Here is a 22,220-nt window from a genome sequence, read left to right as displayed (position 1 = left end):
TGAGAGGATGTGCACTCGTATTAAGAGCATGGCAATATGCAAATGAATGTTGAGATGAGAGATACAACAATTATTCAAATGTTTGATTAATTATTCAGCGGAGACACTGTCAATTATTCATTGGGGCAAGCGATAAAGTTGTGCTTTTTTTTTTTTCCTCTCTCTCTCTCTCTTGCTCCCTGCAAGTAAAAAGTTTCCTTGCGGGATCCATCAGATCCCGGATCAGAAGCCTTTTATTTATCAGGCGCACAGCTTCAAATTGATTCCTTGCGACATTCGGTTCGCATGACGGTTGATGTGCTGGTGAGCAGCAAGGTGTTCCTAATAAAGTGAATTCAAGTTGTCATTGACACAATTGTCTTCAATTCTTTATTTCCTCAAACCGGCATCAAGAGCTTCATTTCACATGCAGCTGTTTGTATCTGTGTGTGGGTGTGTGTTGGCAAGTGGCAGCGCAGCGTGTGTAAGTGAATAGCTGAGAAGATGCAAAATCAATAGCTCTCAGTGCAAAACATTTATTTGTGCCTCTGCTATCTTGTTCTCCTTCTTGTCCGAGCGAGCGGGATCAGAAACAAATGCAAACTCTTCATTTTACATGTTGGAGGATCCCTTACACATCACACGGCCCGGCCGTCGCCTCCCGCTCTGTAATTGTCCGTCAATCTCTGCGGCGTGGCGTTGGCGGCGACCAGAGCCCAAGTCAGACCGGAGCTGCTCAGTTTGATGTCGCAAAGCTGGAAGAGACGCAAACAAGCACAAGTGGGGAGATGAAGACGTGCCATGAGGGAGTCTTGCTGCGGTCCATTCAAATGCTCGTCACTGTTCTCATCAAAAAAAAAAAGAATTGTGGCCTTCAGGAACACCGGAGGTCCGTCAACGTCTCACAGGTTAAACTCGCAATGCTTTCCTTTCGGGACGTGTTTTACTGCCGCCACTGTTTCCCATCTAATGCACATTTTACATCAAATAAAAAAAGAAATCACAACACACCACTGAACAAAAAATGGATAAGAAGTGGATAGACACAAACTGTACCTTCTGTCACTATTAATCACTTGCATAGATAAAGATGCATTATTTTTTTTAATAAACACAGTTTTTTGGACAAGTTAAGTCAAAGTGAATAATTTCCCCGTGAGCTGTTATGGCACAATGGTTGTGAATCGTTCTTGTAACAAAAAAATGGCTCACAAGTCGCATGATTTTGACCCGGCATAATAATAAGATGAACTGATATCCACAGATAAAATCCCCATTATGGACTTGTTTTTTTTATATTACAAAGTCCAGCGATTCCTGTGTGACTCCCTCCTATCTAATTTGGGCCTATAATGGTGGCGGAGTGAGAGCTGAGTCCTGTCTTGGGGCTGTGGCTGCTGCCGCGTCTTCATTTGGCGTACTGCAGCGTCACATACGGCAACACAAACGCTTGCATGAATTTATTCCGAAGAGAATCAGCCAGCCGCACACGCTCGTATTTGTACATTTCGCTCAGTTGGGTGCAGCTTTGACAGGAAAAAAAAAGAAAAGTCTACATCTGCACTAAAAAGCAAGCCCATGGATTTTAAAAAAAAATTCTTAGCACTTGTGCATTTTGACCTTTAACCTTTGTGACATTCATAGAGTGCTGTAATCTTGTGGTGTAAATTCAATTTGCACAACAACGTATCTGTTTGGACCTAAAACTGCGTGGCTGCGTCCAACACACACACACACACACACACACCCACACGCCCACACACCCCCACACACAAAATGAGGATGATATTCTTGGATTTCTGTCTGCAGGCACATTTAAAAAAATCCCAGCGAATAGAGCCCATATTGATTCAAATTGACAATAACAGATTTCTTCGCAGTCGCAGTCTTGTAATCACACTTTAACAACCACATTTACATGCAGAATAAATATTAAAACAGTAACGCCCCCCTCCCTCAATTAACAACATATATGCATTAAACACACCGCCCGCCCCCCCCCCAAAGGTCACACACACTTAATCCGTTTACACGCTGAATATGCGGCCCCACGCACAAGAGCCTGCGTGCGTGGAGAAAGGCGAGAGGTACCACTTCAGGCCCGCCTGGATAAATGCGCGTTGTGTTCAAGTGTGCGTGAGCTCGCGCACACGTGCGCGCGCGTGACACAGCGCGACAACCGCGCCGCTTCGTTTACATGCAAATACCCCCAAGAGCGAATTACGCTGGCAACAATTCACCCAGGACCTGATTCACGTTCTACCCGGGAAAGGCGAGAGGCAAAGCGGCCTAACGTCACTTCCGTCACACCAGAAAAGTTGCCCGAAATTAAACAGAACTTACCAGAATTGTCCCAGTAAAACGACCTCAGTACAAATGTCATAAAAATAATAATAGTAATAATAATAATAATAATATAATAATAACGCCAAATTTAAGACTGAAGCTTAATTATATTTTTTTTCTCCTTGTAAGTATTACAGTAATCATGCATCGGAGTTTTCGTTTATGTAAAAAAACCAGGAGAGGGGGACTGATTGATGATTTAATTAGCCATCCAGTAGCGACCTGCAAAAGGAAGGGACACAAAATAACCCTTTATTTGCATAGCCAATCAACTCGCTGCATGGGCGGGGCTTGCTCCCTCACTCACTCTGTCCGGGTGTGTGTGTGTGTGTGTGTGTGTGCGTGTGAGTGGTCGAGTGAGAGAGGCAGAAAGAGAGAGAGAGGAGTGGGGGTGTTGGAAAGCGATGTGCGCGTATGAGATGGTTGACTTCTTTAATAAATGTGGGGTTCATCCTCTTAAGTGGCCTCCAGAAGCGAGAATCACTTTAATAAAGCTCGAAAATGTCGATGATATTCGCATAATATTCCTGCAGGGACTCGTGCAGCTCCGCGGACACTTTACGTCTCTTTATGTCACTTTATACTTTTCTCCACTCTCTCTTTTTATTTTTTTTCTTCTATCTTTTAGTGCCACGGAGGTCTTCTAAAATAGCCGAATGTGACACTATCGGAATGTCGTTCGGCATTTTAGCGCAAAATCATAAATTATTATTTTTTTTTACTGGATATTTATTATTTGTTATCTACTGCAAAAAAAAATTGCAAATGAGTCACATGCAAATGATTCATCCCAGGTTACATTTACACATATTGTATGCAGTGAGAGGATGTTCAGTTCTTTCGGGTAAAAAAAATAAAAAAATTACAAGCTGCAATTCTAACTCGTGTTATACGCACTATTTAAAACGGAAAGACCAAATATTGACATTAAAATCATATAATTCGTTAAAGTCGACTGGGGATGGGTGGAGGTGAAACAGATTTGGTTTTATATCGTGAAAAATAGTTATTCACTCACAACAAAACCGCGCATATGTTGGTGCTAAATTCAATAAATAAGCGCACTCATCGCTACAATTCCATTTTACAAGGGGAAAAAAAGTGCACATTTTGGCGATCATCCAACGCTTTGCGGTCAAGGAAGCGGATTAAGAACACGCACATTTCTGCCATGAAAACATCAAATAGAAAAACAATTAGAAATAAGAATCCTTACGTGCAATTGCGGCTGGCGTGGACGTGCTTCAAGTTTTTCACCCCGCGCACACACGCTCACACACGTTACACACACACACACACATGCAAACTCCGCGAGGACAGAGTTGGTTTCACAGTGCAAAAGAGAAGGATGGAGAAAGCGAGAGGAACAGGAGGGGGCAACAAGAGCGTGTCGGGGTGGGGTGGGGGGTGCCATAGAGGAAATAAAAAAAAAATAAGTTGAAGCCAGAAGATGCTCACGTTTGGCTCCCCTCAATTATCCCCTCCCGTGAAGATAGGTGGCGTGCGTTTCAGGGGGCTTCTCCTCCGTGTGCACTGCAAAGAAAAGGAGGTGGAAAGAAAAAAATGTCATTAGAAGAGGCGGAACACGTCAGTCCCGACCCAGGTTTGTTTCCTGGAGTGGGTGTAAGACATCAGTTGTAAACCTGCCCGAGCAGGACGCGCGCTCCCTCCCTCCTCCCAACCACTAGCAGGCTTTATTTCTAAGGCTTTATTATCACCGCTGGACCGGAATCCGCTCACCGCCGCGCTCCGGTGTCATCGGACCAACACCACTGTTTGTTCCCCTCACAGCAAGCAGGTACGTTCCTCGCACTTTTGCCCCTTTTATTCGCACTTCAAACTGACAATCCTCCACTTCGACGCGCTCGCGCCTCACTTGGAACTTACCTGCGCAGGTGGATGAGTTGGTTCGGAGGGGGGCCGAGGGGGAAAGCAATTCCATGCATGCGCAGAGGCGGTCAGTGGAGTCTCCCCGTAGCCGGTACCAGGCGCTCTTTGCCCGGCGTTTTGTTGAGCGCAGCCCCGCTGTGCTCGGAGAGGACCAGGCGACGCTGGTCCGCCCGGTCGCTCCACTTTGTGCCCACTCGTGACAAACTGCAAATCAACTGACACGACCTCTTGTCGTTTTCAACTTATCCGTACATATTTGATCAGCTGCTGCCAAAGCAATCTTTTAGCTTTTCTTTGTGCGCCATTCACGCATTCAGCGCGCCCGCAATCTTTCGTACATTTTCCTTTGCATGTTTAAAAATGATCCGCTATTTGCGAAAGCATGCGTGCGCCGTTATAACGCAGTAGCGGCAATTTGTTCAAAGTTCCGTTATACTTTTCCTCGCTGAGAATTGTGTACGCGTGTGCACGCCCGTGGAGCACAGTTTAAAAATGGCCTAAAATGTGATTTATTCAGTTGCTTCTCCTCACGTTGTCGACTTTGAAGCACCAACACGGGCTGTTACTTTAAATTAACAAGTACAACAAAAATAAATAAAAAATAACTTTTCGCATTTAAATGAAATTATTGGAAGGTTTAGCGCAGAGGTGAAGATGTGCGTCTCCTGTTAATTTTATTTCCTCTCGTTGTCATGATGATCTCTAAATTATTCAAAGTATTTATTTTTGTTGATTGTATTATTATAATTTTTCTCGTCATTGTGTACACCAAAGTTAGTTTGTGTGGATGTCTTGGCTAACTGTCGCGACTCTTTTTCTGTGTGCGTGTGCGTGTTGGTGTGTGTGTGTCCCGTCAGAGACAGACGACAAGCTGAATCCACGCGTTGGGGTCCATGCGAGCTGCCGTCTGAGCCCACGCGCACACTTCTAAATGAGGCAGGAGATGATGGCGGATGGGCCCCGGTGCAAGCGGCGAAAACAGGCCAACCCCAGACGGAAAAACGGTAAGAGAGCGTCCGCCGAAGCTTGCTTTGCTGTTCGAGTCCCAGCCTGCTGAGCACTCCAGTCGGGAGTCGGGAGTCGGGACCGTTACGCGGCGACAAACGCCAGCGTGTCTGCAGCCTTGTGCGCGTCGAGGTCTTTTTTTTTTTGGGGGGGGGGGGTGTTGTTGTTGAGCGAGAAGCAAACTTGACGATGTTGGAAAGTTGTGTCGGTGCCGACGGGCCTCCTGGCCGGGACGGATCCGTTTTGGGATGGAGTGGCGAGGCCGAGTGGGGGTGTGTAACGGACGGTCACCCGGCTGGGGCTGATCCCGGGACACGCGCGACTTGTGACTCCATTTTCGCTTCAGTGCGCGTGTTGGTGTTGGATTTTTACATCCACGGTACTCTTGTCATTTGTTTAGTTTTTTTGTATTTTTTTTTTTTAATATTCCAACATATGACACAATAAGCCACGCAGCTCATCGCGTGCATTCGTGGACGTGACGGTTAGAAATCGTCTAAACTCGGACACTAATTGGCGCGCTGGAGGTGCACATTTATTGCTTTTCTTTATCCATTTGAGTGCACTCTTTCCCACAAGAGGCAAATGTGCTGTGACATTTCCTGGCCCCGTTATTCCTGATTATTCCACACATACACACTGTGCGTGTGTACGTGCTTGCGTTAGTATTTGCGCGCGCGTGCGTGTGTGTGTGAAACCTGAAGGCTGCCATGCAGCTGCTCAGACGAGCTTTGCATTTTTGTTTTAATCTACTACGGAGTTGTTCTATTTGTATTATATTTTTAAAGCAGCTGCCCCAACGGATTCTTTATCTGGATCAGATTTCATTTATTGATTTGCTGGATCGATGGACGGCGAACATAATATTCCTGTTCTGGAAAGCAGCAGCTGGGCTTAAAATATTAATTAAAAAAAAATGCAATGTATTGAGAGCTTGTTTAGCAGCACCTGTTTTGTCAAGCAAAAACAAAAAAATAGATATTGCCCCCCCCCCCCAACTGCAATTGTACAAAAATATTAAAATGCATTTTCACACATCAAGAAGAAGCTCGGATATTTAAATCGACTGTGAAACCAGATCTATCAGGCACTTTGAATAATAATAATATATGACATGTAAGTTCTCTGCCTCGTCCGATAACCCGCCCCCCCACCTCATCCTCACACTCCCCCCTGAGAATGTTGAGTCTTACTGAGGCATTGGCCGCTCCGGCCGTCCTCTCCCCGTCCGCAACGGAGGGCTAACCGGGCCGGTTTCCGTGAGTCCACTGTCAGACTCGGCTCACGAATCAGACCCGAAACATGACTATGAATTCTTGCAGCAGTTTGGCGGCGAATCGGCGTCAGGAAGCGGCTTCATGACTTCTTTTTGAATTTCTTTTGGCCCGTTTGCAGCCAACGTGATGCTTTTTCCAGCCATCCAGCCAATTAGTATTAATGAGGCCTTTGCTCACTAAGTTGTCCAAGCGATGACATTCTCATCCAGATGACTGTTGGCCTTCAGGGCTGGAGGTGGCACACGGTAGCGCTCGCTGGCCAGTGTGTCATGTGATATTTAACCACAGCTCATCACTTCCTCCTGCATGTCTGCACACCAACACAATATTACAAAGTAACGTCAACACACACACACACACACACACACACACACACACCGAGTGAAAGTTTGGCCGTGGCCTGGTGTGGCTCTTCGGATCCAGCTGTGAACCAAAGTGCGCTTGTAATCTCGGCTGATTTTCCCACCAGACGACCGGCAGCAGCAAATCTTGTGATAAGCCAGGAAATATTTTTTTTCTCCTCTTCTAAATCCTGCATTACCCTCTTCTGAATCATTTCTGATTTCCCTGCGTGACCTCTGACCTTTGAGCTTGTAGGATGTACCCTCGGAACTGTACTCAGATTACATAACAGCTGCAGCCCAGTAACGCACTTTACATGTAGTCTGAATTACAGTGTGTGTGTGTGTGTGTGTGTAAGCATGCATTGAGTGTAACACAATGCCACATTTGTGCCAGTCCAAACAATTTGTCCATTACTATTATTCCGCCGTCTTTTTAAAGTTCTGTGGGAGAGAACCGTGAGCGTTTAGGGGGGTGAGGGTGTACAGAGGGTGTGTGTGTGTGTGTGTGTGTGGGGGGGGGTCTCATGTGGGAGTGAAGGTGCTCCCCCCTCCTTCTCAAGGTAGAGGGGGAGGGAAGGAGGAGGTTTCGCAGGCCGCTCGCGGACAATTGATTGTCAGCGGTAATGTGTTTCATTTACATGTTTATACCGTCAATAATGGCGGGGGGTTGTCCGCCGCGCCATTCAGCGCCGCCATTCCCATACGGGTCGCCAATTGTGTGCCGCCTTCCACTCCTGATGGCTTCTTCTGTGCGGGGAACTATTTCACGCCGCGTCCATGTTGAAGGGATTATTCTGTTTGAGCAAGTGAAATAATTACGCCGCAATGTCGCGGGGGCCGCTGCGGCGTGGCGGCTTTTGGTTCCGGAACAAACGCGGCAAGGCGCGTTCTCACACCTCAGCCTTGCGCACGAGTCCGAATAAGCAGGGAGTGACAACCGCAAACGGGCCGAGTAAGAAGTCAGATTTGTTCCATCGTTACCGGCGTGACACTTTCGGATTTGTTCTTCCTTCGGCGGCGTCTTACAAACACAAATATCCATAAACATATATCCATATTTATGAACGCATCTGCTGGGTGGGGGCACCCGAGTTTCTGTCCTCCTCTTTCCCATTTTTTCGCTCCCTATTGTTGTCATTAAAAAAAAAAAAAAGGAAGCTTTTTTTTTTTTTTTTATAAAATGTGATATTTTGTCATTTTATCATTTTCTGAAGTGACATTTTGTCTTCATCGCCATCTTCTCAGATATGTGTCCTAGTTCCGCAGCAAGTGTACACAGTCAAGCACAGTGGCTTGCACCTTTGACAAGAGACATAAAAGCAAATAGTGAGGCTTGTGGCTGCGGGGACACACAAACAAACACGCACACGCACACACACACACACTAATGATCATCTCCTCCATCTTGGACATTGGATAGAACCTTTTCATCCCTCCTCATCATCACCCCTCACCCCCCCCCCCAAATAGCCAAGAAAAACATTTCCTGACATATTTTATATTTTCCCATCACCCCCCCCCACTTTTTTATTTATTTATTTATTTTGCATCCTCGACCACCGTGCTTGTGTGAAGACGTTCTCATTTTTTTTTTTTGATTCCCCCCTCCGCCTGGCGGCCAGAGAACACACACTCGCAGATGCACCGGCGGGCCAGACCCCTGACACGGCGGGTCTTCGGAATGCCTTAGGTACCATTTCACTTTGGCTCACATCAATGCTGACCTGAATGCCTTTCATATCTGATCCGCCGCGTCTCTCCTGGTAAACATCCCCCGGGGGGAGAACAAAGAAAGGAGCTCCTCTTCTGCTGCTTCTTCTTCTCCCTCTTAATCACAATTCAGCCCCTCTTGCCGCCAGCAGCAGGGCTGCACATTTGCATTCAGCATCAGAAAGGGGGCCGAGATGAAAAGGGGGGGGGCGAGGGAGGAAGATGAGGGAGGAAGGGGAGGCTGCTGGAGAGAAATAACTGGGCTGTTTGTGCTTGTTTGTTGCCGGTCCCCTGGTTACAAGCCTTTTATAGCCTCCCTCCTTTAGCGGGGGCCCGGGCCCCTCCTGACACACAGATAGTGTTACGAGATGGTGCGCTGGCACTATTCGTGGACGCTCGCACTTCTTAAGAAGAAGCGGCGGGCTTGTGCATCCGTGAGCAGGTGTCGTCTCGTTGTTGCCTGCAAAAAAAGTTGTGACCTGCAAACACAGGCAGGTGTCTCACAAGCTCCTCGTGAAACTGATATCTTTATCGTGCACCTCCCAGGCGTGATGGATGCAAATCTTAAGCAAAGATGGGGAGATGTGGGATTTTGGGGGAGGGAGGGGGGGGGCAGCATGTGATATGGATTTCTTTTTACCCTTTCTTTTCCTCACACAGAACTTTTTTTTTTCTTTTTGGTTAAGAAGAAGGATTATCGGTACACCTTCCCCCTCCCCCTCCTCCTCCTCCTCCTCCTGGCCAAGCTGCGCAGGATTTAGGCAGATTTACTTCAGCAAACACCTTTGGACACTGAGGGTGGGGGGGGGGGGGGGGTTTGTGAGGTGGGGGTTCGGTTGCAGGAGAAAGAGTCTGTTTGCAAAAGGGGCCTTTTGTTCTGAGAGGTTCTGGATAATGCCTTACCAGGCAGCCATGATATTAACCCCTGCTTTGGAGGGACAGGGTGGCTGGTGTCGGGGGCTTGGCGGGGAGGGGGGGGGGGGGGTCGTTCTTGAAAAGGGAGCGTGAGGGTCTTCAAACACACACACATACATTTGGAGTCAGTGCCAGAACTGGGGAAAGTGGCGGCCGGGACGTTTGGAGCCCGGCGCTGCTGCTTCTCACGTTTGGACTCTGGAGCCACTTGACATGTTCTCGACGTGTCCTCCTCGCCCGCCGGACTTCATTTCATGCCTCCTTCTTTCCTTGCCTTTCTTTCCTCGGAACAAAAGCAAACACAATCGTCGACCTCAATGGTCCGGCAAATACCTGCATGCTTGCGTACGCACGCCATCTTTAATGCCTCGGCGCGGCACCACGATGCATTGGCAAATATCACGCCTCATTTGAGTCAAGTGACAAGTCTTTATGGGGCCCATCCGGCCCGGCTCATCCCGCTGTTTGTTTTCGCTCTGCCGCTGCGGCACATCCGACATGCGATTTTCAACACGTTCGCTCAGCGGCTCTACTTTTTGAGTTGAGAAGGTTGTCCAGTGAAATGATGTCATGTAAAAAAAAAAACGTCAACCATTGTGAAGCTTACTTAACAAATTCCGGTGATGCGCATGAGGAAATCAGAATCGCCTCAATCGGCCAACAGAGAAAGATTTTAATTTTTTTCCCCCCGTCGCTGTCTCGTTGGCGAGAGATGACACATATGTAGCACCGTTCACACACGCACGAATACGCAATGTTTGATTGTCGGCATGGCTCGAGGCAAGGTCAGCGGCACAGGCGCCCGATCAATAAGCGATCCGTCCAACGAAATCGCGGTAATATGCGGAAGCCGGCGCCGTTCCCCACAAGCTACCTTCAGCGCGTTGATGGAACATGCTATTTGATGCGGCTTCACTTTGCTCCATTATTCACAGCCACCTCCGTGCGCCCCCTCTCGTTACCTTCCTCTAACGAGGGCTCGCCTGCGCCGCGCCGTGCCCTCGCATGGAATTCCGGTGTGTTATCTCGCTTTAATTGCGGCCGATTGCCAAGTGAGATTAACAAAATTAGGTCGTTTTGCGGCTGCACACATTTCTCTTGCTTTCATCTCGCCGCTGATCAAGCGGCCCGCTAACCGGAGGTTGCAGCCTAAAGAGGAAATGGTCAGAAATTACATGCGGCCTCTCTGTTATTCAAACATACATTTAACCTCTGGCAAGAGTGAGTCAAGGAGAGATGAAACGTGGAGTGGGGTGGGGGGGGGCAGCACACTTTGCTTTAAATGTCAGCAGCGGCACAGCACATGGACGTGTGCAGCAAAGTCGAGCGTGGTAAAAAGTCTGAGAGGTGAATTTACGTGTTAATCGGTTGTGACTGGATAGGGAGCCCCCTCCCCTGAACGCCGCGTGTCCCGCTGCTGTCAGCGGCAGATGTCAAACAAACACCTCCTCAGGTAGCGGGGGGATAATCACGCCGACAGGCCTGTCCGCCGCCGTCCTGACAGGCGGCTCAAAGCGACACTGCAGAGGAGACGTCTGCACTTTCAGGTCGCACCTCGCAGGAAACGTTTGGACGAGCACGCCGGTCCATGTTGGCGATGAGCTGCATACGCAAAGTGGATCGAAGAGCATTTGCCGATCACAACACCGAGCGAGACGAACAAAGAGAACTTGTTTGTACGAAATATATTTTGCGGCAGGCAAGGGGAAATTTGATCGTTACTCGCCGCACACCTGATGATGTCTCACGGCGCAATTTTTTGCTTCCGGCCGACGAGTTGGGAGTCACTCATCTCCACATCTGTTTTCCAAACAGTGCAGTCTGAATGTTTGACGTCCCTTCCGTGCATCTCGGCAACTAATTAGTGCGACCTACCCCCAGTCCATATGCCCCCCCGCCCCGACAAGGGAAGCCACATCCTTATCGTCCGGCATTCCTCAGATAAATTGCACCGTGTTTTTCTTTCGACTTTACAACCTCGGAGTGGTGAGGCGTCTCCAAACATGCCACGTTTGCCGTCATTTTATTGTCCCGTTAGGTCATTGCGTTCTGATGACCGCCTTTTATTTTATGTCCCTCACACAAAATAAACTGAGGTGCCTTTCAGTCCGTCGTCCCCAAATTGAGGAATGTACTTCCTTTTCAGCTATAAGCTGCTTCTTCAGGGACATTAAAAAAAAAAAAAACGAAATTCAAAACACATTTATTTGAATTAGCTTTCCATTAAGTCTTGAGTATTTTTATTTTTTTTAACTTGTATTATTTGTTTTATTTGATTTGTTGCATTTGTACTTATGGTAAAATGTTCTTCTGTTTTTTACATATGGGTCTATCACTAAAAATAGTTTTGACATCAGTGAAAAATGCCAGATTTGATTCATCTATATATATATATGTATACATATATATATATATATAAAAGGCAAGTTGGCCATCAATAATTTAGAGATAAATTGTGACTTTTCCCAATTGACCAGTGTATATCCGCGGTCCATTGCTGACTTCATTTGGGCACACGACGACTGGACAACTTTCCGCACTGTCAAAGTTTCAAGGTGGAGGACAGGAATGTAATGCAGGGTGTACTGAACAAAATGTTTTAACAAATACACTCATGGGGTACTCTGGAAAATTGAAATCAAAAGCACTGACAAAGTCCTGAAAAGAAAGAAAGAAAAAAAAGGCAACAACAATACACACCAGTATCAGTACCAAAACACGGCAGCCAGACACACCGACAAAGACTGAAAGAAACCAAGGGACTTAAATACTAGACAATGAGGCACACCTGGGCAGGACACAACGAGTTGAAGGGAGCTGATTAGGCAACAGACGAGAACAGGTGGACACAAAACAAAAAAAAAAGCACATGAAGAAACAAGGAAACTATCAAAAAAAAAAAAAAAACAGAATCATGATGATATATATATATATATATATATATATATATATATATATATATATATGAGTAAAATACTGACTTTGCGTTCCCGTTTTCCTCAATTTGGCTGCAAGCTCCTGAAGCACCAATCACAGTTAGGCTAATGTTATTATGTTTGCTAATTAGTAGCAGTGACTGGCAATGACTTTTCAGTAATTAAAGTCATGAAATATTCATTTGTGCTACCTTTTTGCAGCAGCCTTCTTTAATTGCGATGCTGTACCATTTACATTGCCGGGGATGTTGGGCAATACCTTCGTCAAGGTGACCAGTGGTCCTCTTTATCCAGGACGTTTTGAAATGTGTCGCTTTTGTGAATTTAAACCTTCACAGAATTCCCTTACTTCTGTCAACTTGGGGTGTGTGTGTTTGAGATTGTCCTCCAGTTTAGTGGGGCAGTAGAGCAGCAGCAGCGGACTTCACCAGATTGGTCTCCAGGCACTTTGAGACAGACAGACATTCAAACTATACTTCTTTTGCTGTCTATTACAAAATGGCAGGCACTCACATATTTATTTATTTTTTATATATTTTGGGCTGTCTCTCTCTCTCTCACACACACACACACACTCCTCCTGAACCTCGCCAGGTCCTCAGAGGGAAGCAGATAAGGATTTTGTGATGAAACTTTTAGTGAATCTGGCTGCTCCAGTTCCACGTCACAGAAAGAAACCCCCCCCCCCACCACCACCACCACCTCACTCCCCCAACCCACACACACTCACACACACACCCCTTCTTGCTGCCATATATTGTTATTAAGGTTTGCGTGGGAGAGGCGAGGGTGATTATGTTTTTAATTTCAACCCCCGGCCCCCGCTTCCTCCCACCACCTGTTTGCAAATAATTTAACGGTTTCCTTTCCTCTGCGTGGTCTCCGGCCGCTTCATCTTCTCACGACTCCGTGCGGCACCTTCGTCTTCTCCTCTTGTCTTCATCATCCTCTTCTTCTTGCCCAATCGCCCGCCTCGCCCCACTGTCCCCACCCCGCCCTCAGCTTTGCAGGCTGACGGCTTGATGGCCGTTTCGACAGGCCGGCATTGAGGTAAAGCAGTGTGACGGCAGAGTTTTGTTAAGCTCAGAACAAAGGCTTGGAGATGCCGGGCCGGGCCATTGTCCCGCACACATATTGGCCTCTTTTGCAGGATTTAATGCTCTGTTTACCTCCAGCCAGTCACTGCTAATATTGCGAGAGGAGCTCCGTCCTGTTAGATGCACTTCAGGGTGACGGAAGGGAAGGGAAAGTTTTATTTAGGGTGTGTGTGTGCGCGCGCGGGGGTGCGCGGGTATGTCGGGGTGTGTGTCGGGGTGTGTGTGTGTGTGTCTGGACTGTCCCCTGCATGCTCTCTGGACAAACTGAAAGCAGCGCTCAGTGGGATTAGAGAACGAGTGTTGTTTTGGGGGGTGCTGGGTGGGGGGGCGGAGGGGGTTCATTGGACAGAACACACAGAGGGATTCTGGGACTTTTTTCCTGACCATATTTTCGTGCAAGTCCACTTACAGTTGACACTCCCTCCGATTGTGTAAAAGTGGCTGTTTCAAAGAAAGGGAAAAAAAAAAAAAAAGGAGAGTTGCCACTTGCAGCGCTTCAGTGAAAAACGATCCCATATAAACTAAAAAAAGACGCTGGCGTCTTCAGGAAACGCGCCATCGTGGTTTGCCTTTGTTTTTACATTAATTTCAAAGCTAAATTCCAGAGCAGTAAAGGCGGGCGAAGGCGCCGTTGTGGAACCCAATGTTACTTTGACGAGCACATAAAGATCGGGAGCCGGTGCCAGCGGAACCCATCTGTGCTGGAGCGCGCCAGACTTTGATTGGTTAACGGAGCTTGTTTACAGGTCAAAGCCTCGCACCCCTCAACAAAACCCCTCACAATGATTGACAAGCCGCCGCTCTAATTGTTTTTAGGAAGAACGACGGCAAATCCTCTTCCTCTTGCTGTGGTAATTAAAGGGTTAACTGGATCAAAGATTGCAAAGAACTTGGTGTCTTCCGCCTCCCTAGGCAAAAAAAAAAGAAACTGTTACAAAATTGCAGCCGATCAGAAGTGAGCAGTGTTTATGCAATCAACCTAACGAAGAAACAAAACAATTTAATGCGGCAAAATCATCATTCATCTGCATTATAATTGCCTCTCTCTCACACATCTACCAACATGCTTAATTAAAATTGTGATTAAATGCGGCGGCGGTGCCTGCAAAGGCACGCGTGTGCGCACACACACATTTGCACACACTCCGTCACCTAAACAGGTGCTACACAGTTTAAAAGTAAAGCTAATTAGCATTCGAAATTGTCAAATTGCCTGCAAGAATTTGTGTTAATTTCACTCACTGATGAGGTAATTTATGGTGTGTGTGTGTGTGTGTGTGTAACATGAGGATGATTACGGCAACACACACACAGGCAGTATGCAGGTGAAGCTGTTGGCGACTTCCAGAAAATATTTGCTCGACACCCAAACGCACCATCGCACCCCCCTCAAAACTCGGAAGTTCATTGGAAATTTGAGTTTCGTGCACGTGGCTCACACACGACCCGAACGTCGCTTCTTCGCATTGCAATCCAAGTCAAGGAAAACACAACATTAAAAACTGGTGGCTCGGAATTTTCTTTTCTTTTTTTTTCCGCGATGGGAGCTCCGCTCGGGATGTTGGCCGCGGTCCTCGCTCCCACTCAGACTTTCCAGAACCTTCACAGATACTGCTGATCTGGACCTCTCATGTTCACTACCCCTAGTAATTACCTGTCATTGTACATCATTATAGTTGGCGGCGCTGGAATGTCGGATCGGGAACCAGACAGCGAGCCAAAACCTTTCCACCATCTTGAGGGAAAAAAAAAAAAAAAAAAAACTGGCTGCAGAAAGTCCTGCTCGAGCCACACTTCTTATGACGGGTGTTTGTGCCGGCAACATGGCGCTTGTGTTTATAGTGTGGTATAAGGAGCGGGGGGGGCGAGGGGCTCGTCCGGTGGGAATAGTTGTTACGGCAGAGTGTGGTGGGAAAGAACGAGGATAGGAAACGCCTTTTTGAAGGAAACCTGAGCCTCCTCATCTTGACTTTTGAACACTCTCTCGCTCTCTCTCTCCTCATCCAACCTGACTATCGTTTTATCCGCGAGCATCAACCGGAGGTTTTTGGTGAGCTGTGTTCTGTTGCAAATGATTTGGGAGGGTGAGGGCGGGGCAGTTTTTTAAGGGATGCTAGTTTTCTCCCTGGCTACTATTGACCGACTTCCGCCCCCTGCCGAAGAGATGAAACACAGGCCCCTTGCTCGTCTTGCACGCATGCGTATTTGTGATTTGGTGTGTGGCGTGCAACGAAAAATGTTTACAGCAGAGTGTAAATTGAATTGCCCCTTGATGCGTTATAATCTGTATTATAATTTCCCCATTTTTTTTTTTTAAAGATGTCTCAAATGTAACTGGGCATAGGGGATATCGAGCATGTGTGTAAGTCGAAGTTGTCCGTTTCCCTTCAGCCACAGCAGAGTTCCCTCTCGACTATTTCATGTTGTCAGCCACTCACGTAGCCCGCCGCTTATTTCCCGCCCCCCCCCCCTTCCCTCCTCACCCCCCTCCCCTCATCCTTGAAGCAGGTCAGCCAGTAAGTGACAAGGTATTTCGCTGTTTTGTGAACCTTTGCCAGACTGATTGTTCACTGCAAGTGTGGTGTAACTGAGCTGCTTGTAGCTCGCCCAAGTGTGGAAAATAAGATCGAGGGCTGATTTTTTTTCTTTTTTTTTAGCTTTCACCGCCATTGAGCACCCCTGTCCGCCCCCCCACCCCAGCCCTTTTCCCTCACTGCCACGCTCTCCGTTCCGCACAGATAGTAAAACAGATATCCCGAGGTTGAGCTCGCACTCGTACATACATTTGCGTTCCACCTGACAGGCCGCCGTCTTCGTCCAACGTTTACAGTCATGCCGCGATGATCCGTGACCACTTTTGGCCGTGCAGGCCTTTTCCCCGTCGCGGACATGTGTTGAGTCATGCCGGGTCTGTCGACATAGTGTAGGTCAAAAGCTTCTCTCTCCGAATGTGTCTCAAAGGTCGTACGAAACAATTTGTTGAATTGTTTCTAGGCTTTGGAAGAATTTTTGTTACTTATGTTTGATTGTTCACAGGATTACGCATAATCCTTTGAACTCATTTAAAATATTTGCTTTGAATTGAATATAACCTAATATTGATTGTTTAAAGCAGGGGTGGGTAAACATTTTGATTGGCGGGCTAAAATTTGACAGAGGGGCCGGACCAGCAGCAGATGGATGGAGTGTTTTGGTAACCTCACCTCATCGGACAAAAAAAAAAAATTATAAAAAATTTAATTTTTAATGAAAGTGAACAAAAGCATTACAACAATATATATGTCTTTGAAACCCCCCCCACATTATTTAGAAAAAGGTTTATTCATTGAATTTTTTTCAAGTTCAGCGGGCCGGATTAAAACGTTTAACGGGCCGCATGTGGGCCCCCGGGCCGTAGTTTGCCCACACCTGGTTTTAAAGCAAGAGAAGCCAAATTGTCTTGTGAACAGTTGAAATGGAATTGTTTTATCCAAAGTCCATACTCTGATCATCGATGGCTGTTGTAAACATTTTGGGAGGTGCTAAGCACGTTCCAAGGGAGGCCTCATTTTGTTGCCGATTATTTTTACAGGACTGATACAAATAAAGACCGCTTGAAGCCCGTCCCTGCCAGTGCCATTCTATTTTTAATTCCGTCCGCTTTTGAACGCATTTGGAAATTCTTACTCTGATCTCCGTGGAGTACCTGTTGTGATTTTATGATTATAAGTGTTTCTGCCAACTGGATATAAGAGATAATATTATTATAATGGCTGGAGCTGCCTGACTCGTGTAACAGATGTGTTGCCGCGCTTTGCCTCGCACACAGCGGCGTTTATCTTGCAGCAGATGGAGGAAGCCTCTCGTGTGTCGTATTAAAAACTGTACCTTGTTTATGGCCCGAGGCGCAGTGTGGAGACAACCGCGGATTTATCAGACAAAATGGTACCCTAAGTGTCTCCCTATGATTCAAACATATTTTTTCTGCCGGAGTTCACGTGGCTGATGTGATGGGATGACGGCGCTTAGGTGAAAGAGATGTGAGCGCTGTGACAACAAAAGCAGAACCGTGCGGGGGGAGCCACTGAGAGAGACGGAGCAGTAAAAGCGGGGGCGGGGGCGTCGCTAAAATTAGTACAGCATTAGGGGGGGGGGGCATGGGGGTGGATGAGGTTTGTGGAATACACTCACACACACAAAAAAACAAAAAAAACAAACAACCAAAAAAAAAAACCTTGAGTGAATTCCTGTGCGCATAATACGAGCGCGACCTGAGAAGTATGCCAGGGTTCCTCAGGTAACAGGATTACGTGGGCACATAATTGATCCATTCGGGAGAGAAATGACGGGCCTCTAAAGAGGCCGCGGCTTTGGAAATGCAGTTTATGAAACAGGCATTCGTAAATTCAAAGGAATCAATACGTCACTTTTATTACATCTCGGAGCCAGATGGGCGTTAAAGGCAGCGCTCATCCTTCCCGAGCTCTCCATCACACCTCGCCATCTTTTATCTTTCTTCCTTTTCTTGCAGCGTTGGCACATTGATGTACGTTTGCGAACGGAAGCCCTCCGCGCCGCGTTGCGGTGCTTCGATATGGCCGCCCGCGGCGGTTTTCTTTCAATCCATAACGTCATCGGTTCGTCGTCGGCAATTGCATTCAAGAATACGTTACAGGTGGCCTAAGACGATAGGCCTAAAAATCAAAACTTGTTTATGAGTACTTTACTTGTCGTGGACTTGGTTTACCGTATTTTCCGGACTATAAGTCGCTACTTTTTTCCTCGATTTTGAACCATGCGGCTAATACAACGGGGTGGCTTTTCTGTGGATTTTTCCTTCACCACTAGGGGCGCTCTATAGTTCAGAAAATACGCTAAATAAATCATTTTTTTTTCTCTTGGGTCTGTTCTGTTTTAATGAGCAAAGTTGTTGCCGTGTTTTAACAATCTGTTTATGAACCTTGATGTGCATTCACACTACAAAATCGTTCTGTACATGCAGTAAAAAACGAATTTTTTTAAACAGAAAACAGGTGCGGTCGTTTTTTTTTTTTTTTTTGGAAAAAGCTGCTGCTGCTCATATGCAGGTCCGGAAAAATTTCACATGGCCACTTTCTTCTCTCGACTCGTCAGCCACTTTCTTGCAAATGCGTCGTGTGTCTCTAAATGTGTTACATAGGTCACCTCTCCGCCCCCCCCTCTGTTCTCTCCCTCCCTAATTCCTTGACTCTCTCCGCTTTTGTTATCTTACTGATAGGTGAACGTATCAAGGTTGAGGACCTTCACGAGGGCCTGTGCGTGTGTATCGACTTTCTCTGACTCCTCACACTGTTATTGCAAACAGTAGCCAATCCAGCCTATAGCAAGATGAAATTCGGGCGTTCGGGATTTTTTTGTCTCGGTGCTTCGAAATGAAGCATTCTGCATTTCCCCCGTCTAAAATATTCACGTTTCATATAAAGACGACGGCATCCCATGCAAGGCTTAATTAGCATCCAGAGCTGTAATGCAAATGAATAATGCAGCAAAGACTGATGCAAACGGATAGAAATATAAGCGAGGAAGCTCCGAGACGAGGTTACGAGAAGCCTCCCGATGCCGCCTTCCACTTGGCGGCGGCGGCGGCGGCGGCGGCGGCGGCGACACAATTAGGAGGGCCCACTTGCCTGACGTTTGCCAGGATTCTCCTTTTCCCATTCCAGTAGTTCATTTTCAGAGTCAGTAAATAATAAGAAGTTGGTGATGCTTGCGTTTTTAATTCCGCCCCCCCCCCACTCCTCCTCGCCCTCCTCGCCGCACTTTCCCTTTCCTCAGTTCACTGGGTGACATCTGCTATCAATGCTAAGCAGGTGTTCCCGTGCAAGCAGACATGCCCCCATGTTTGTGTTTCGCCATCACCGCCACCGTGCACCCAAATGAGCAACGTGATTAAGAATCCTGTAAATTTTTGAAAGGAAACGGATGGCTGCCCGGCTAGAACGTAATTACACCGCCACCAACATCCGCAGCTCGCCGCCGCCGCGGCAGCCGGAGCCGAAGCAGCAGCAGAGAATTAATAATATATAATGGCATCTTTGCTTGTAATTCATAAATGAAATAAAATGGAGGTGTATCCGCTGATAAGAACCCCCCCCCCCCCCACTCACCCCCGTGGCCCCTCCCTCTCCGCCAAAATGGATTCGATCGTCTTCCACAATGAGCTTTACTCCTTCACATCTTTTTGGTTTGGAGCTCATTTATTGGCTAAATGAGGCAGACGCACGCGCTCCCGTCTTTTGCCGTGACATCACGCTTGTCGCCGCCTTGGACGATTACCTCTGGCGTCTCAAGTGGCGTCCCACTTCCTTCCCTTTAACTTCAAAGGCACTCGCCACATTAAGTTGGCGAATCAATTTTTTTTTCATGTGCGCTAAAGGAAGCGCCACTATCTTTTCTCGCGGTGTCAGAGCGAGGGCGCGGTGCTGCCAGGGAACTCTCGGGAGGTCGAGTGAAGGTGGGCAAGAGAGACGCCGCCTTACTTTTGTCGGCTTATCGTCACTTTGAGGAAGCGTCGGCCATTAGCATGTTCACGGCGAGCTCACGCGGGTCCATCAAGTCTTGACCGCTTCCAGTGGAGGATTTGGAATCATTTTGCTTTTCTGTTCGAACAATCACATGCAAATGTTCGCCGCAAGCGATTTTGCCCACCCGTGAAGTTGAGCAAGGTGTTTGTTTGTCGAGAGTTACGATGACACAGGCGGCTCCTCGGGCTGCTGGGAAATGAATCGGGTAAGCGCGAGCTGCTGGGTGGCGATGGCGGCGGTTGTTGGGGGTGGGGGGGGGCAGTGGGAAGCAGACGAATCAAGGGGGCGATTGTGTCTGGTGCCAGTCAGTCGTAATTAAGAGCCCGGGGCGGCGGGGGCGGGGGGCGAATAATGGGCAGGGGTGTATACGCACGCTGATGGACCTGGAGACATCACCTCGCATGCACATTAATGTGCACAGTGACACATCTTTAAGCTGCCTCTTTTATACGGAGCAGCTCACCTGAAAATAATGGCGCTGACGCTGGGAGGGGGGGGAATGCAAATGAGGCCTGAGGTTAGCGTGGGAAAAGTGGGGCAGGGGGGGTGCTAGGTGATCCTCCGGGCAGAAGTGGGGCGGTGTGAGGGGGGGGGGTCTTTGTTTGCAACCTCAGTTTAAAAATACCCACCATGCACCCCCCCCACCACCCCCAGCCCCCTGCTCTGTGTCACCTCTGCGGCCCCCGGCTCGGCCGAGCAGAGCGAGCCAGTGATGTATGGGTTTGTTTAACAAAGAGGGAGGGGTCAGGTCCATTTATCAGCCAAACACAGGATTGTGAAGACATCATCATGCTTTGGCATCATTTTTTTTCCCTTTTTTTGCAATACATATTTGAGTGACATGAAGCTACTGTGTTCACTAATTTCCCTCTCCTCTTCTCTTCTCTTTTTGGGTTCTGCTCCTTGTGCACCTGCTGGCTCCCAAGCAGGTAAGCCTTCAATAAGTCTTCTTGCAAATTCACCACTACTTATAACGCTCAGCTTTTCGCTTTCCTCATTATTATTCCAAGAGCTGTAAAAACATGCGTTTGTTGTCGAAAACAAGGCGCTCGGCGCCACCAAACCTGTTTGATGGCACCGCTGCCACCGCTGTACCACTCTCGCTTTATTATTATTTATTGGCCACTGCTCTCACCTCCTCTGTCCCCTTTATTACCTGGTTAAATAATTTCTTCAAACAAGGGTTGCGGCAAACATGCGCGTACACTCGCACGCGCACCGACGCACACTTGCGCTCAGCTTTCGCTCATCAAAGTTTAATCGCTGCCCATGTTACAGTTTTTTTTTTTTTTGTCTCGAATAAAGCACACTTAAAAGATGTCGATGCAAATGACGCTGCATTATTCATGTGCTCCGGCAGCACTTGCAGGTTTAAACATTTGCGAGGCCACCTTGATGTCAGTAATCACCTTCACGTGCGGCGCGTTGTCATGAATAAGCTATTTCCTGCGAGCAAAGGCCGTGCCTGATGAGCTTTTAGAGCGACGATACAGCCAACTTGCGTATCGCCACTCCCGCATCGCTGATTTCAACATGTGGCGGCGGCGCTCGGCGGGAACAACCGAGAGTGACGGCGAGATCACCTTTCGGCACGCAGGCCTCTGTCACGATCGGTTGGCTTCTTCGTGTCGGAGTTTACGTGGATCCATGCTGGCCACATTGCCGCTTGTTAGCGACGAGCTGATGCGTGTGTAACTCCTGGTGGGAAGTAATAGAGTACAAATAGTCGGTTGGGTTTTTTTTTATATCATATTACATTAATCAACTTTTTCAAAATTGGCAATTTTGTCCTTGGCCATATCTAAGCGCTTGTGTGCCTCACGTGATGTGCCACCTAAAACACACAAAAAATCACCATCCAATCTGAATTAAAAAATATATTGCTTAAAGTCTAAGCCAAAGCTAACCAACTTTTTAAAAAAAATATATATTTTACGTAAAGGGTTCAAAATTTCCGATTTTTAAGTAAATGAACGGTATTATCGTTTTGACACCTCTGCATATGTCCCAGCTGTTTTTGGGATGAGCGCTTCCTTTCTAGAATGCGCGACGTCGCCGAAACGTAATCATTTGTGAGGTTTCCATAGCAACCAGCGCGCAATTAGCCTGCTCTCAGCATGTGACACGCGAGCTGCAGGTTGTTGAGGTTGTCAGGTGTTAACGCTCCCCTCAGTGACAA

At 47.4% G+C, this 22,220-nt stretch overlaps 1 protein-coding gene and 1 long non-coding RNA gene across 4 annotated transcripts in view; one reads left to right on the top strand and one right to left on the bottom strand.

Moving 5' to 3' along the window:
• Positions 1–499: 499 nt before the first annotated feature.
• Positions 500–5,314, bottom strand: LOC148339393 (uncharacterized). 2 transcript variants are annotated; one of them, XR_015842461.1, is made up of 3 exons: positions 4,213–5,314; positions 3,542–3,858; positions 500–734 (listed from the first exon to the last, which is right to left on the bottom strand). It is a non-coding gene; the product is annotated as an uncharacterized LOC148339393 (long non-coding RNA). The 2 variants fall into 2 exon arrangements; XR_015842460.1 differs by lacking the exon at positions 4,213–5,314 and having other exon boundaries at positions 3,542–4,191.
• The window catches only part of zeb2b (zinc finger E-box binding homeobox 2b), a 56,180-nt gene continuing 37,696 nt past the window's right edge, over positions 3,737–22,220 (top strand). For both annotated transcript variants that reach the window (XM_088289657.1, XM_088289656.1), the window contains exons 1-2: positions 3,737–4,123; positions 5,073–5,219. In XM_088289657.1, the coding sequence (XP_088145783.1) occupies positions 5,147–5,219 (73 nt within the window). In that variant the 5' untranslated portion in view covers positions 3,737–4,123; positions 5,073–5,146. The remainder of the gene's footprint in view (positions 4,124–5,072; positions 5,220–22,220) is intronic.

This window comes from Idiotropiscis lumnitzeri, chromosome 3 (genome assembly GCF_059441095.1).
Source record: "Idiotropiscis lumnitzeri isolate Australia: NSW breed Sydney's pygmy pipehorse chromosome 3, RoL_Ilum_1.0, whole genome shotgun sequence".
NCBI lineage: Eukaryota > Metazoa > Chordata > Actinopteri > Syngnathiformes > Syngnathidae > Idiotropiscis > Idiotropiscis lumnitzeri.
This window is presented reverse-complemented; position numbering and strand designations above follow the sequence as displayed.